Here is a 14,382-nt window from a genome sequence, read left to right on the forward strand (position 1 = left end):
CATTCGAAGCGCGGGGCTAGACAACGACATCCGACATCAACGACACGATCCTCTACTGGTCTCTCCCATTTCTTGGCTTCGCAGATGACATCGACATCATCGGCAGGACAACAGAGGCCCGATTCAAACGTGAAGCAGCAATAATTGGATTGAGAATCAATGCGATGAAGACGAAGTACCTGCTTGCCGGAGACTTAGACCATCTGGGAAGCAGTGTACTAGTTGACTTCGACAATCTCGGGGTAGTTAAGGAGTTTTGCTATCTCGTGACGGTCGTTACTTTGGACAACGACATCAACAGCGAAATCCTGAGACTCATTGTGCAGGGGAATCGTTCATATTATGGGCTTCACCGACTGCTGACATCCAGAAGATTTCGAGACCGCACGAAATGTGAGATAGATCGCACATTGATTCGCCCGGTGGTCCTCAATGAACATGAGTCCTGGACCATCCGAGCGGAGGATGCAAACGCTCTGGACGTGTTTCAGTGACGCATCCTCTGGATTATATTTGGCGGTGTGTTCGAGCATGGAGCGTGAAGGAGAAAGATAAACCACGATCTTTCAGAGCTAGATCAGGTGAAGCGTAATCTGTTGGAGATTGGGCGTCTACATGGATGAGAAACTGCAGCCAGCACCGAGCCTGGGGAATTGTTGACCGGTTCATATCATATCGACGTGCTCTATCGTGACCAGGCCAACAAGATAGAGAGAGAGAAGCAAAACTTACGCAGAACTTCTCAAAAGTCGGTGAACTTTACTTTTTATGTCACTTTTTTGTTCATTGTGTCATTTCTAGGCCATAATGATAGTTTTTTACTGTTATCATAATTTCGACAGATATAAAGCTTTAAAATATAAAATAGTGGTCACAATGGGTCATCTAAAAACGGTATTAACGGTAACGTAACGGTACTAGTCTAAATCTAACCCTCCGAAAGTAACAAGTTGTAACGCTGGGAGCGATGTAAAGGTTGGTTGAATATTAAGGTTAAGGTCAACGACTTTATTCTCGTTCTTTTTACAATTAATGATAACCTATCTGAAACAAAAAATAGTACCTCAATTTGAAAAATAACCCAATTTGTTTTTTTTTATTTGAGAATGTTGATCAAATTTTTGGCAGTTAAATCAGTCAAAAGCAAGTGCTTTTAACATAGTGGTAAACTTTTTATTTATGTATTCTATGTTTATGATAAACTATCATCTTCATGTTTGTAAAGGAAAATATATACTGGTATTAAATAGATTCAAATAAGTTTTATTTTTAGATTTTTCTCCATCGGACGTTGTGTTATGTTTAGGTAACAAATCATTAATATATCTATCGCCTGTGGGTGTTACGTAGAGTGGATTAGTAACTAATGGATTGTTCGCTCTATTTAGCAATCCTTTTAATGTCGTCCTTTTGAAATTGGGAGATCTGAAGAACAGATGATAAATACAATAACTCATGAACTTGTATTTGTTATTTGTTATACAAATATACAAATAACAAATAACAAATAACAAATTTAACATCTTTGTTTACAATCAGTCGTAAAATTACTACGACCGATTTCAGCAATACGACAATTAGTGATAAAACTTCTTGTTTATAGCTTATTTATTACAAGCAATATATCCATCGAAGAAACAAGACAAGCTTACGCATTCGCAGTAATTTCATTGATTGTGATGCAACCTTCAAAACCTACCGCAACAAACTGGCTTTTGCTAGCCAGCCAGTCTATGGTCAGTGAAGTAGCACTTTTTTATCCCCACTTTAGAGCTCCCGGGGGCTTGTCTTCTACAAATATTTTGTGGAGAGGGTTGTCGTGAACGGTAAAGGCCTTGATACCACCCGACTATGGTGACATTTGGTACTTACTGACAAGGAGAAGCGGGTCAACGCGTCTTCGAATTGGCACCATCTTCATTTGATGTTTGATATCGATTCAATCATGCAGTACTACTGTGAATTTAATAGGGTATGTTAATTTATATAAAACCATCGCACAAGTGTAGGTTGTACATTAGCACATATCAGTATGAAATACTGAGGGGTAGAAGATAGTGTTAATTTCTGAAACATTCGTTGCTAAATCAGAAATAACTTCCACCTTAGGCAGACAAAGGAGACACGGTTTTAAGGTATCATTCCGCAGTTTCTTCGTATCGTAATAAAAAATAACAGAACAGCTACACACTCGTCCAAATACGTTCAGGTGTGAATCGCTGTATGTGCAGGTGTCAATCAAATTTTATTTAACCAGAAGACACAGTAAATGTATTGGAAAAAAAACAAATAAGTGTATATATTTTCATTGCCAGAACGGTAACCACGCATCGTTAGCGATTTCTCCGAAACGAAAAGTGGATTATGTCGCTACATTTGTAGTGGTATTGTGTAACCTTTACAACCTTGCACAGATTGAAAATGTTCCGCAATTTAGCTGCCAATGAACTTCACCTCGTTGTAGATGCTAACCGTTTCTATGGCTGGAATAGTTTTTGTCGAGCTAAATTTTTGGATTGAGTTTTTATTTTAAGTTGATAAAACCGCTTTGTTGCGATTCCATGAATCACGTTAGGAGAATATACACATTATCGGTTTTGTGTGCATGAACAGTACCGAACGAAAACCCGTCTTTAGTAAAGAGTATAAAACATTCACGCACGATATCTGCTATTCAGTCGCCAACTGGAGTTGCTGCGGTGCAGAGTTTTGTGGCAGTATTGGATTATAAATATCGCAGAAAGTGAAACGATAAACTATGAAGCAGTGAGTGTAATTTGAATACTGTCCCTTTGTTTAAATTGTTTTTAAAAGATAGCTACGAATAGTGGGTCTGTTTTATAAATTTAAATTCGGTTGTGTTTGGTGAAACACGTGAAAACCTGCTGATGAACGTTTTTTTTTTGAGAAATTATTGTTATATCTTATTCCATCGCTTACAAAATACCAGTAATAAGAGTGCAGTGAACTTCCATATAACGTATTCAATGCGCTCCTGTGCTTACTTCGTTGTATGAAAAAACTTATAGATAAGTTGTAGTGTGTAGTTGAAGTTTCCTCGCAATTAAAAAAACCCTCAAATGTACGGTGTCACATCTAAATAACTCGTTGTTATTTTTTGCTTGTGAACCATCATACTATGTGTATTTTATTTAAAGTCGTTTTTTCTTTTATTTAATGTGCTAGGTGTTTTTTCTTCTTGAAAGGGTCGCTAGTAATTCGTGTTGCTGTATTCATAAACATTGTTTCAAATATATTGCGCATAATGCACACAGACGAGTGTTTACCAAAATATATATCGAATTAATTTGTTTTTGCAATTCTTCTAGCTGGCATTCAATGCTTATGATAATGTGTCTGTTATGGCACTCAGCCCAAGCACATCCACCAAACGGTGCTCGTGCCGCGGTAACCTCGAACGCAGCCGAATGTGCCGAAATCGGAATGAGCATGCTTGATCAAGGTGGTTCCGTAGCTGATGCGGCTATCGCTACGCTGTTATGTGAAGGCGTTTCAATTCCCCAGAGTATGGGTATCGGCGGTGGATTCGTACTGACCATCTATAACAAAGCGTTGGGCATCGTAGAGTCCTTGGACTCGCGGGAGGTCGCTCCGGCTGCAGCCACTAAAAATATGTACGTCGGAAATGGCAAAGCTGCCATTGAAGGTGGACTATCGATTGCCGTTCCTGGGGAACTCAAGGGCTACTGGGAGTTGCATCAAAAGTATGGCAAACTGCCATGGAAAAAGTTAGTTGAACCGACGATCACTTTGTGTACCAAGGGGTCTCTGGTGACAGATTATTTGGAGAAAATTTTGTCCTCCAAGAAGTCGTCACTTTTATCGGATCGAGCGTTAGCAAACATATTCATTAACCCAAACACCAACGATACCTGGAAGGCGGGAGATCGTATTAAGCGACCAGCATTGGCAGAATCTTTGAAAGTGATTGCAGTGGAAGGGGCAGGTGCTTTGTATAGTAAAAGCGGATCACTTTTGCCCAAATTAATGCAAGATTTGAAGAAAGTAGGCAGCACCCTAACGGAAAGTGATTTCTATAATTACAGGTAAATTTTCTATCATTGTATGAAGATTAAAGAAAGATCAATGAATGCATGAAAAGCTTTATCATTTTCTTTTGCCAGACCTGAGTGGGTAAAGCCGGCACGAGCCACGCTACGGAACAGCTTCAATTTGCATTCTATGCCTCTTCCAGGCAGTGGTCCTATTCTTAGTTATATGTTATCTATTCTGGACGGATACAAAGATCTTTCAATCGATGATGATCTCACCTGGCATCGAATTGTTGAGAGCTTTAAACATGGGTACGGCTTACGAACAAAAGTAGGAGATCCTCGCTTCGTTAACTCGGTGAACAACGTGCTGCAAAAAATGACCAATAAAAATTACATCGCCTACATTCGGGACATGATAGTGAGCAACATGACGTTCGATAGTTATGACTATTATGGAGCAGATTTTGCTGGCTTGCAGGATCAAGGAACCGCGCACGTATCGGTGTTGGCAGCCAATGGAGATGCAGTATCGGTAACAAGCACGATTAATTATCTGTAAGTAAAATGAGCATTCATTTGTTTCCGAATTGTGACTAATCATCACGCTTTTACGCTTCAGGTTTGGCTCATTAATAATTTCACCTTCGACCGGTATCATTCTCAACGATGAGATGGACGATTTTTCAACACCGGGTGTAGTGAATGCCTATGGGTTATCGCCTTCTCCGGCTAATTTTATCGTACCAGGAAAACGGCCTCTTTCCTCCATGTCTCCGACAATCATAACTGATCGTGAGGGAGATGTTAGGATGGTAATTGGTGGTGCAGGAGGATCAAGGATAACGACCGCCACGGCATTGGTTATAGTTAGACACCTGTATTTTAAACAAAGCCTTTGTGAGGCAATCAATGCACCACGAATCCATCATCAATTAGCACCCATGCAGGTGGAACATGAGAAGGGATTTGATGCAACTGTGTTAAAAGAGCTAGCTGCTCGGGGTCATAAGGTTCAGGAATCGAAAGCCGATTTTGGATTCGCTGCCTTAACAGCAATAGCAAGGGAGGGATATTCTGTTTCAGCTGCCTTCGACAGAAGGCGGAGTGGCAGTGTGTCAGTCCGTCCACGAAAGACTGGGTTAGGTAATTGTATCTAAGTTTTAAGGAATAAGAGTAATGAGAAAATGAAATAACTTTAACAATTTTAGTACAAACCATTTTAAAAACGTATTATTGTAGTTAATGTAATCGGCTGTTTGCTCAAAGCTTAAACAACTACCTGTTTACACTCTATGATAGAAGCCAGCACGCACCAAGGCCCTAGCATTCAAGACACGTTTCCCCTATTCGACAGAAAACGATTACTTAACAGGCACTAATGACGCCAACTATTTAGCATGCACTAGCTCACTTGCTGTTGTAATTAAAATCACGGTCAAATTAATTTGCGCTCATATTTTATTTCATTAATCTCCCGAGCAATGGGAATCCGTCGAAAGGGTATACAGCGAATTGTTACACTCTCCAAATGTGTTGCCTTAAATGGAAGGACGAGAAAATGGGTAGAAGAATTTTCAGTCCAACTCTACGCTGTACAATGAGAAGCGATTCAACCAGGAGGTTTGATGTAATTTGTTTTATGACAACACATGCGACATGCAATTCATCAAACTCAACTAGATCATAAATTTTAAAAGCCCAATCTCTCCGCTCATTCTATCATTGAAACGATAGGATAAAAGAGAAATGGTTACCACGGTGCGCATTAGCCCTACCTTCGTTGACTGATTACAAAGAATGACAGTTTAGTCTGCGAAATGGAAGGCACCGTTGCTATGGCCAGTTGAAATGACTCTCAATTGGTCGTGATGTTGAAACGTGTCCGTGAATTATGATCACAGCTGCCAGTTTGGAGTTGTTTTTGCAGGTTTTAAAGTGCATCCCATTGCAGTGGCATGTAGTCGTTTAATTTAAGAAGGGTAAGTGATGGAATTAATTTAAGCTATAAATTTATTTCACTTTCAAAAAGAAAAACCCGTGATGTGATGGTTGGTATTGGAGTGCAGCAAATAATGAATAATGTGGCGTGACGCCGTCACAACGCGGCTTGTAATAATAGATCACATTTATGTATGTGCCTTTTTTACAATTCCCTTTCAAACCCTTCTTTTTAACAGTAGAAATCGTATGAAAAATGCAAAATTAAGTTTCGGAAAATGGTTGAGAGGTGATAATATTCTTCAAAACTATTTAATGAAATATCCTTTCAACTTTTATTTCAACACAATTTATTTGACATGATTGCAATGCAAGAATCATTTTTCAAAGTGAATAAGATTTGAATTTAGGTTTGCATTATGATCTTACACACTAACGTACATTTGATCATGAATAAAAGAAACACAGTAAATGTTGTCCCTTGTTTGTTCCATTTCTCAGCTGCGTATCCGTTTAATCAAGGTAATGAGTTATTTCACACCTTAACACCAACGTTGATAGAGGGTGGAACAAAGTATACTGAATATAAAATTTCACGCGTAAATTCTCCCCTTTTTAATCTTCTTTGTTGCTCATATTTATAGCTCTCTAAATTCATGCCGCAATGCAAACGGTATCATCCGCAAGGTTTATCTTTCGATGGCCAAACAGAGAAACAAGCTGCAAATTCACAGCGGGGACGAATTAGGGTGCCTGTATAGGTGCCCGTATAATATTCAGGAAGGTTGCTACTGTGTCGGTCAAATCCCATCATTGGAGGAGACTTTCAGCTGAATATTAAGGGATGAAATACACGCGCAAACCAGATGGAGCTGTTTACCTTACACAAGTGCAGCTTGCGAGTTTACCATACTACTTGTATTGTATACTTTGTATTTGAAAAGAAAACTGGTAGAATTCATAGTATTCATCATTTAAGGTGGATGTTGGAAATCGAGCCACAAAATTACGATACTTATCAGGCATTAAATACAACGGCAAACCAACGAAAAAGCCTCAAGTATTGAATTTACTAAAAAATTTACAAAGATGTTTAGCTTTATGCTGTCTTAAAAACAGCGTTTAATTTTGTAATCAAAAAAAGATCCAATCATTTCTCTTTAAAGGTTTAATAATGGTTGTTTAAAGCACCTGATGTGCGGAATACTGAGAATCAGATATAACACATATGTGTTAAAAGATATTTGATACATTGAGAGCCTTGTTCCACACTTTAATTCATTTTTTTGTGCGTTTGTTAGCAACATCACTTTTTTATTAGACCATATTTTAATCTATCAGCACAGTAGACTACAAGATATGCTGTACATTTTCATGGTCTGATGCCGGCTTGTTTTGGCTTTAATGAAATATTTATAAAAAATATTCGTGATGCTTCAGATTCCATGTCTCGATGTTTCATCCTGACACCGAGTATAATATTTGAAACAGGTTGACACTTGCGACAGTGCACCAACCATCACCATACATGAGGGATGTTGTTTCGTTACATTTTTTACTATAGACCTGGAGCTTATCATGACGTCGCCGTGCGTTTCGGATTTTTTTGCGTTGCCTAACTGAAAGCAGCAACTCAAAGGCATTTTTGTGCCTAAGGTACACTGTACAAAAGCAGTCTGCAGGCATGTTATTGTGGCATTTTTCTACTACCGACGACTGTTCCCCAAGGCTATGTTGTTTTTGTGCGTTATGAGTATCGTTCCTTGCGACATGCTGATGCTCCTGCACTAAGAACACATGGGGTGCGTGTTATTATAGGGATTATTATCAAGCACATGTGACTCACGTACCTCCCACACAACGAGTCGCTGCTTCAGCTTTCTTCAATAAATAATTCGAAGAAGCAAGTCGCAAGGACGCTTTTGGTCGACTTTAGTAATAAGAAGCAAATATTTTTGGAACTCAACACTTAGGAGACATTCCTCAAATTGTTAATGCTTTTTTATATTAATTCAATAACGTGCAAATACAATGTTTGAATAAAATGTCTACACAAAAAAATGGTACACTTTTCTAAAACAACTTCGTTTATTTGTCGTTTTGCTTATTCAAACTCTCCACTACTTAAGCTAAGATTGCTTTTGAGCGGATGGACAATTATTAGATTAAAGCATTTCCACAGCTTTTAGTTATTCTATAGAAAATAACTTGGCATGTCATTGGCCACGTGCCCGCGTGCAATATAATGTATGGATCGTCCTTTACCGCATTCATATCGCTTATTTTTCTGTTGAAAGGCGAGTGGTGTAGGCACAGTTAGAAGAAAGGTTGAAACGAACGAGAAGAAGAAAACCACCGAGCATAATTCAATATAGTACGAGTGGAAAGCTGTTACACTCTTCAATTTATCATACAAAACCCTGCCCATGAGCATCCGTCTAACACGGGAAGTATTATCGTCTTGATGGTTCCGTGCGCTTCGCTTACCGCGCACATTTTCTATCGAGGCGGTAAAGGTAATGACGGTTGTGTGCAGGGTGTGGGGTGAGTGCGAAGTTAGTCGTCTTTTGACATTCCACGGCATCCTTCTTTTGGCCAAGAGTTTCTTTAATGCCTTGCAATTGATGTGTCTCTCAGCGTGATGTCCTTTTCGAGGCGTAGAATGGGAATCAAGCAACCTGAATGGCATGGGGACGGTTGGGTAAGCATAAGCAAAACCTTATCTACCCATATACGCAACGGTAAATCTCATATGAACATGAATATGCGATACCGATGTTTGATACAGATTGAGGCAACGAGCACCAAAGTTTATGACAGAGTTGAAGAAGTAGTGGTGGCGCAAGTTTTTTTTCCCTGCAAACCAGGGTTAGAAGCGATGGCGACGATAATGATAATGGCGCAGGGCGCGATGAATACAGATGACTATGGTATTCGCGGTATCATCTACGCGTGCTTTGGCAGAGAATTCTACGGTAGTCCTTTCGGCAAAAATCGTAAGTTGTTCAGCGTTACAGGGAACCAGCAAAAAAAAACACGATCGAATGCTTGCCTGGACTGAGGCAACTCCTGGGATGTTTTTTCGTCTTGTTTCTATAAACCAAGCCAATGGGATTTTGGATCTGTTCAACTTCCTCACTTCAGCAAAAGATTATGAATGGCAAATGTGGATGTAGGCTTCAAACGGTGCGGAGACGCTCGCCCATTCCATTGCCGTTAGGTTAGGCCCAGACGAAGAAAAACGATTTATCGTGAACGGCGCAACAATTGTTAATAGGGAAAATATGGCGAGGAATATTTTCCAAGATGATGATAAATGATGATTAGATGTTTGTCGGAACGTGGTGTGAAATAATTGTTGAGTGTTGAATACGATATGATATAAGAGATAAACACACAAATACAATGACATGAATGCTTTGATTAATATTGCTGTTGCTTGCATATTGTTACAAAGATTCGTTAAATATAGAAAAGATAAGGAATTTTTTGATAATTCGTAACTTTTTTGATTCATTTGCGCCATAAACTAAATAGTTTTCAAATTTTGAAGCTCCTTAATTTTGCATTTCAATCACAGCTTTTACTAATTAGCTTATTTATTGTTCGATTGCTCATTGCTCAAGCACAACTACAACTTTAGTACATTCTATGATATCCCAAACTTTAAAATGAGTTATACAAAATGTTCTAGTTTTATTGTTAATTTTCAATCATCGTTTTTATACAACTTTGAGGTAGTATTTCCTTTCCGTGGCTATTACATCTACGCTATAAGCTAATCCTGCAATGAAAAGCCATTTTCTAGCTCTTGATAGGATGGAAATTGCTTTCGAGCAATGAAATTATCTAGGAATAAAATAAATTGTTTGTCTGGAATGTATACAACGGTGCAAAATTATAGCTTCATGAACTAAACGGATTCATTTGCAATATGTGACAGGAAAATAAACCGTTTAACCGCATGTTTTTCGGCTTCTGGATACATTACCATTTTGTGATGTCCTCTATCTTTCATCTCCATCCCTTACCCAACATAAAGGATTCGGATGTAAAATAAACCAAACTTTTGCGTCTTTTGCAATAAAATGCCCTTCGCTGCCATAAACCGTTTCGGGACATATTTTTATGAGCCGTTTTACAGCTGCAACGAATAAAACCGATTCCGGTGGATTTGCTTGCGAGCCTTTTTATCGCATTCACGGTACGCGGATTTCTACACCTCAGGTCCTGATGGATTTCCCCAAAATCCCAAGGCACCACTTTTGACACTCCTTGCGTTGGCACTGAAAAAGGATTGGCAAATAAATCCAAACCAGCTACCCCGTTCGTACAACCAAGAGGATTCCATCGAGGGGATGGTCGTTAAAGGTGTGTTCTCGTGTTTACGTACAGACGTAAGCACTTGCCTTAGCACAAGAACAAGCAACATGAGTGCGGTGACACACCTGTGAACATATATTCATAAACATTGTTCGGATCGACAGCGTAGAAGAAGGTTTGTTGAATGTTTCAATATCTATGAAAATACATAACCTTACCTTTAAGAACATTTCTAATACAAAACATAAATAAATAAAGTTTGACTATTTTACATAAAACTCTCAAGCTTCCAAGAGACTTTTTCCAGTTTACGTAGCTACAGATCTACAGTAGTTATCCTACAATTAAAACGGTCCCCAAACTCATTTTAAATGAATGGTGTTAGCCAACTGAACACTTAACGAGCCAAGTGTATCCCTTGTACTGTTTTACTCGTACCAACCGAAATTCGCTGGTTATAAAAACGGTGAACATTAAAAGTGATACCCAAGTTGAAATGAAGCAATGAAAACTGTATCTAAGGCTGAAAAGGCAAATTTCTCGTAGGACTTTCCCAAGCATCCTTTATTTAATCCATTTCATTTTAAATGAGATGTCGTAATTGTTCTAAAATTAGTTGCATAAAACTCTGCTATTATAAAGAAGAATGTTTGTTTTGCATAGACATAAGAAAGAAAAATGTTCAGGCCCAACCCTGTCACCTAATCTGGTATGGCTCAATCGAGATTTTTTTTTTATATATACGCATACATCTCAAATTAACCATTTCTTTTACATTTACGCTACTAGAAACGACAACCGATAGATTTAGAAGAAAACTTTACATCGAAACGACACGCCAAGTATCACATACAACATGACAAAGTTGAACACTCGGCATCGATTCCTTATCGTTTTCAGTTAAAAGTGCACCACAGATTAAAAATACTATGCGAACTTATTTAATTGCAAAAATAATTTTATTTATTCTATTCATAGCTTTATGTTCAAGGTGTTCTTTGCTGTAGAAGAGAGGAAATACGACACAGCAAAATAAAAGCATAACGTTCAAACGGAAAACTGCATTGTGAATGATTCTAGTTTCCTTTTAAATCCTTTGTATGGAAGCTATAGGAGATAAGCTGAACATTGAAAGATTATAATAGTACGGTATAAAAGTAACAGTTCAAAGCGTATAGTTCAAACAGCGGACGAAAATGGGCTGGATTTATCTGGAGGCAAAAGTTCTTCGATTTATTTTTCAATGACAGTTACAAAAGAAGTTTATTTCCTGCTGCTCACAATTGCACTCCATCCGACACGATGTTTTTTTCTTATTTTACTCACTATACGAAGCTGCTCACTACAATTGGAACGTATCGATAGTCCCAAGGGCTGAAAATGATCACTATAAAAAAGTGCAGGTTTTCTCATATCATGTTGTCTTTCTATTTGGGGACAGTTCGAAACAAAACCAAGGGATTTGTGCAGGTCCCTTAAGCGTGTCTCCCTTTTTATGGTCCAGTAAGCAAGTGAGCGTCAGCGAATTCCCCAATATGTTCTCAGCTGTTTTAAGGGGAGATTCTTGGTTCTTCTGTCACAAACGAATGCTAAGAATTTCAATTATTACACAGTCAATTGGATACGATAAGAACCGCTCACGGCATTAGTATCAAATATCGCTTGATTGTATAAACGTACCAAGCTGCAGCTGGTGAAACCGACAGAAATTCATAAAAATTGCTACAGTTCTGTAGACGATGGTCATGCGGAAATCATGAATCGGAGATAGACGTCTGATAGGACGGAAAACGAAATGGAAGATGGAGAAGAAAGCTCTATAAACGGATTTTTATTTATGATTTATTTGTTGATGCTGCTGCGTTGTGACAATACATAGGATTACATCAACTGATAAGATGGAATAAGAAGCAGTTTGAGTCCATTAAATATATAATACAATCATTCCATTTAATCTTAAGTGTATTTCCAAAACCAGTTCAAAAATTTTCAAACGACAAACTAAAGATAGTTCTTAATTTATGTTATTTCTGTATGGTCTGTATGTAACTTAAGTAGTTATCATGTTTTTGTGTTCTTACCCATCCATGTTTCTGTCGCCTAAAGATGTTTGTCTTTTATGGGAAATTACAATTACTATCTATGTGCCTAAATTTTTGTCTATTTTGCTACTTGTAAGGAGATTTTTTTATATCCAGAATCAATAAAGCCATAGCGACAACCAGTTAGTGAAATGTGGTATGATATGTCGTGTATTGTGGCAGTTTCATACAGTCCTTGTAAGTGATATTTTTATTAGTAGAATAGATTACGTTATAGGAGGGTCCACTGTACTATACTAGGGTAATTTGGCAATTGTTGCACACCACCCAATTACTGGACACTACGTATTAATTATTATTTATCCAAATAATTATATAACATTGATGAAAGCTAGCGTTTTTGCCACATTTCAACACAAATCAAAATATTTCGACCGAGTTCGATCAAAACGAAGTGATTTCTTAGCAAAACTGCTAAGAATTGTGTCTCACAAAATAAGGTTTATTTCGCCTTGTTAACCACTTAAACGTCTTTTTAGGCCGTCCACAAGGACAGAGGAGGCGTGATAGGCCCAAATTGAGGTGGCAAGATGGCGTGGAGGCGTCCGCCATTAAGTCCGGGATAACGGACTGGCAGACGAAGGCGCGAGACTGTGAGCGGTGTCGGACACTCCTGAGGCAGGCCAAGACCGCAAAGCGGTTGTAGCGCCGGATAAGTAAGTAAGTAAGTAACCACTTAAACTTATATGATTGAAATTATACAAATATATTTAATTCTCGAGATTCACTAGCAAAAATTTAGATTTTTTGTAAAAAAATATTATTATAAACACTTAAACAGTGGATTAATAATTTGAACGAAGAGAGTGCTTCGATCCTATTTATTACACACCCTAAAGCCTCCTTTTTTCGTCGTGCCATTATTTTGACAGAGTTTTGTTTACAATTAGCGTGCGGCAGCAGGTGCAAGTTCGCTGCTTGTAGGTGGTGGTCATGAATGTTACAGCCATCGTCAACAACATGAAGTGCAGAATGGATTCAATATGGACTCCATATTGATTGATAACTTTCACCCCTTTCATACATAAGATTGACTATTCTACTATCTGTACACGAATCAGTTCGAGATATTGAAGTTAATAGTAGCATGTTGTAGACCTAGATGAGCCGGTCTGGTGGTACAGTCGTCAACGACTTAACAACATGCCCGTCATGGGTTCAAGCCCCGAATAGACCGTACCGCCATACGTAAATAACCGTATAAAACCATAAAACCGCATCTTTCCTATGAACCATGAATAGAAGGTTTAACGATAATATTTTTTCATATTCATTGATGTTTGACATTGATTTTTTACGTTGATCTTAACACAATCAAAAACTGCCACAATTCGTACAAAACAACATGATAACTAAGGAACACCCAAGGAATTAAGATTTCGTCACAGACAACAAAAACAACGTGAACCAAAGTCTTAATGTTTCTCATCGCTTATGAAAAATGAAATAGGTGCAAAGCAGCCTGCACTGAAGTCATTCGAAAATGTGGGATGGGGGTTATTAAAAATTTAAGTACAAATGGTACTCAAATTCTTGGGTTTAATTATTTTATGCTTCAAATTTTATGCTTAGCAATAAGCTTCGTAAATTCAGCACGCAAATTAAGGGGAACCAAAAGTGAAAGCAATCTTCATAGCCATGATAGTGTATACTTTTGCTCAAATATTGCTATTTTTTGTTTGGATTACCTTTTTCAAGTACAACAGTACATCAGAACATCGTTATCGACAATACAATATCGGCAAACATATTTTCTTATAAGTATTATGAATGTATGCAGAAAAGGAAAAAAATGCTCTATATGAAAATGTGAAAATTTCAAAGGAAGAAAAGTTATGCATTCTGATTCATGCGAAAAAAAAAATCTAAAAAATAAAACTAAATAACACCTAAAGTATTATGTGTATAAAGCAAATAAATTCTACATAGAGCCTCTGCATAGTACAGCATATTAAAAAGGTCATCACAGTTGACAGTTAAATAAAATCTACCAAAACGGTATA

General features: G+C 37.9%; 1 protein-coding gene across 1 annotated transcript; it reads left to right on the forward strand.

The window, feature by feature from the left end:
• Positions 1–2,461: 2,461 nt before the first annotated feature.
• LOC120954617 (scoloptoxin SSD14-like) lies at positions 2,462–5,460 on the forward strand. The gene is made up of 4 exons (XM_040374700.2): positions 2,462–2,766; positions 3,330–4,067; positions 4,146–4,571; positions 4,636–5,460. Exons 1-4 carry the CDS (start codon positions 2,759–2,761, stop codon positions 5,171–5,173), a joined length of 1,710 nt encoding a protein of 569 aa, XP_040230634.2. The 5' UTR covers positions 2,462–2,758; the 3' UTR covers positions 5,174–5,460.
• The last annotated feature ends 8,922 nt before the right edge of the window (positions 5,461–14,382 follow it).

Source organism: Anopheles coluzzii, chromosome 3, assembly GCF_943734685.1.
Source record: "Anopheles coluzzii chromosome 3, AcolN3, whole genome shotgun sequence".
In the NCBI taxonomy this organism is placed as follows: domain Eukaryota; kingdom Metazoa; phylum Arthropoda; class Insecta; order Diptera; family Culicidae; genus Anopheles; species Anopheles coluzzii.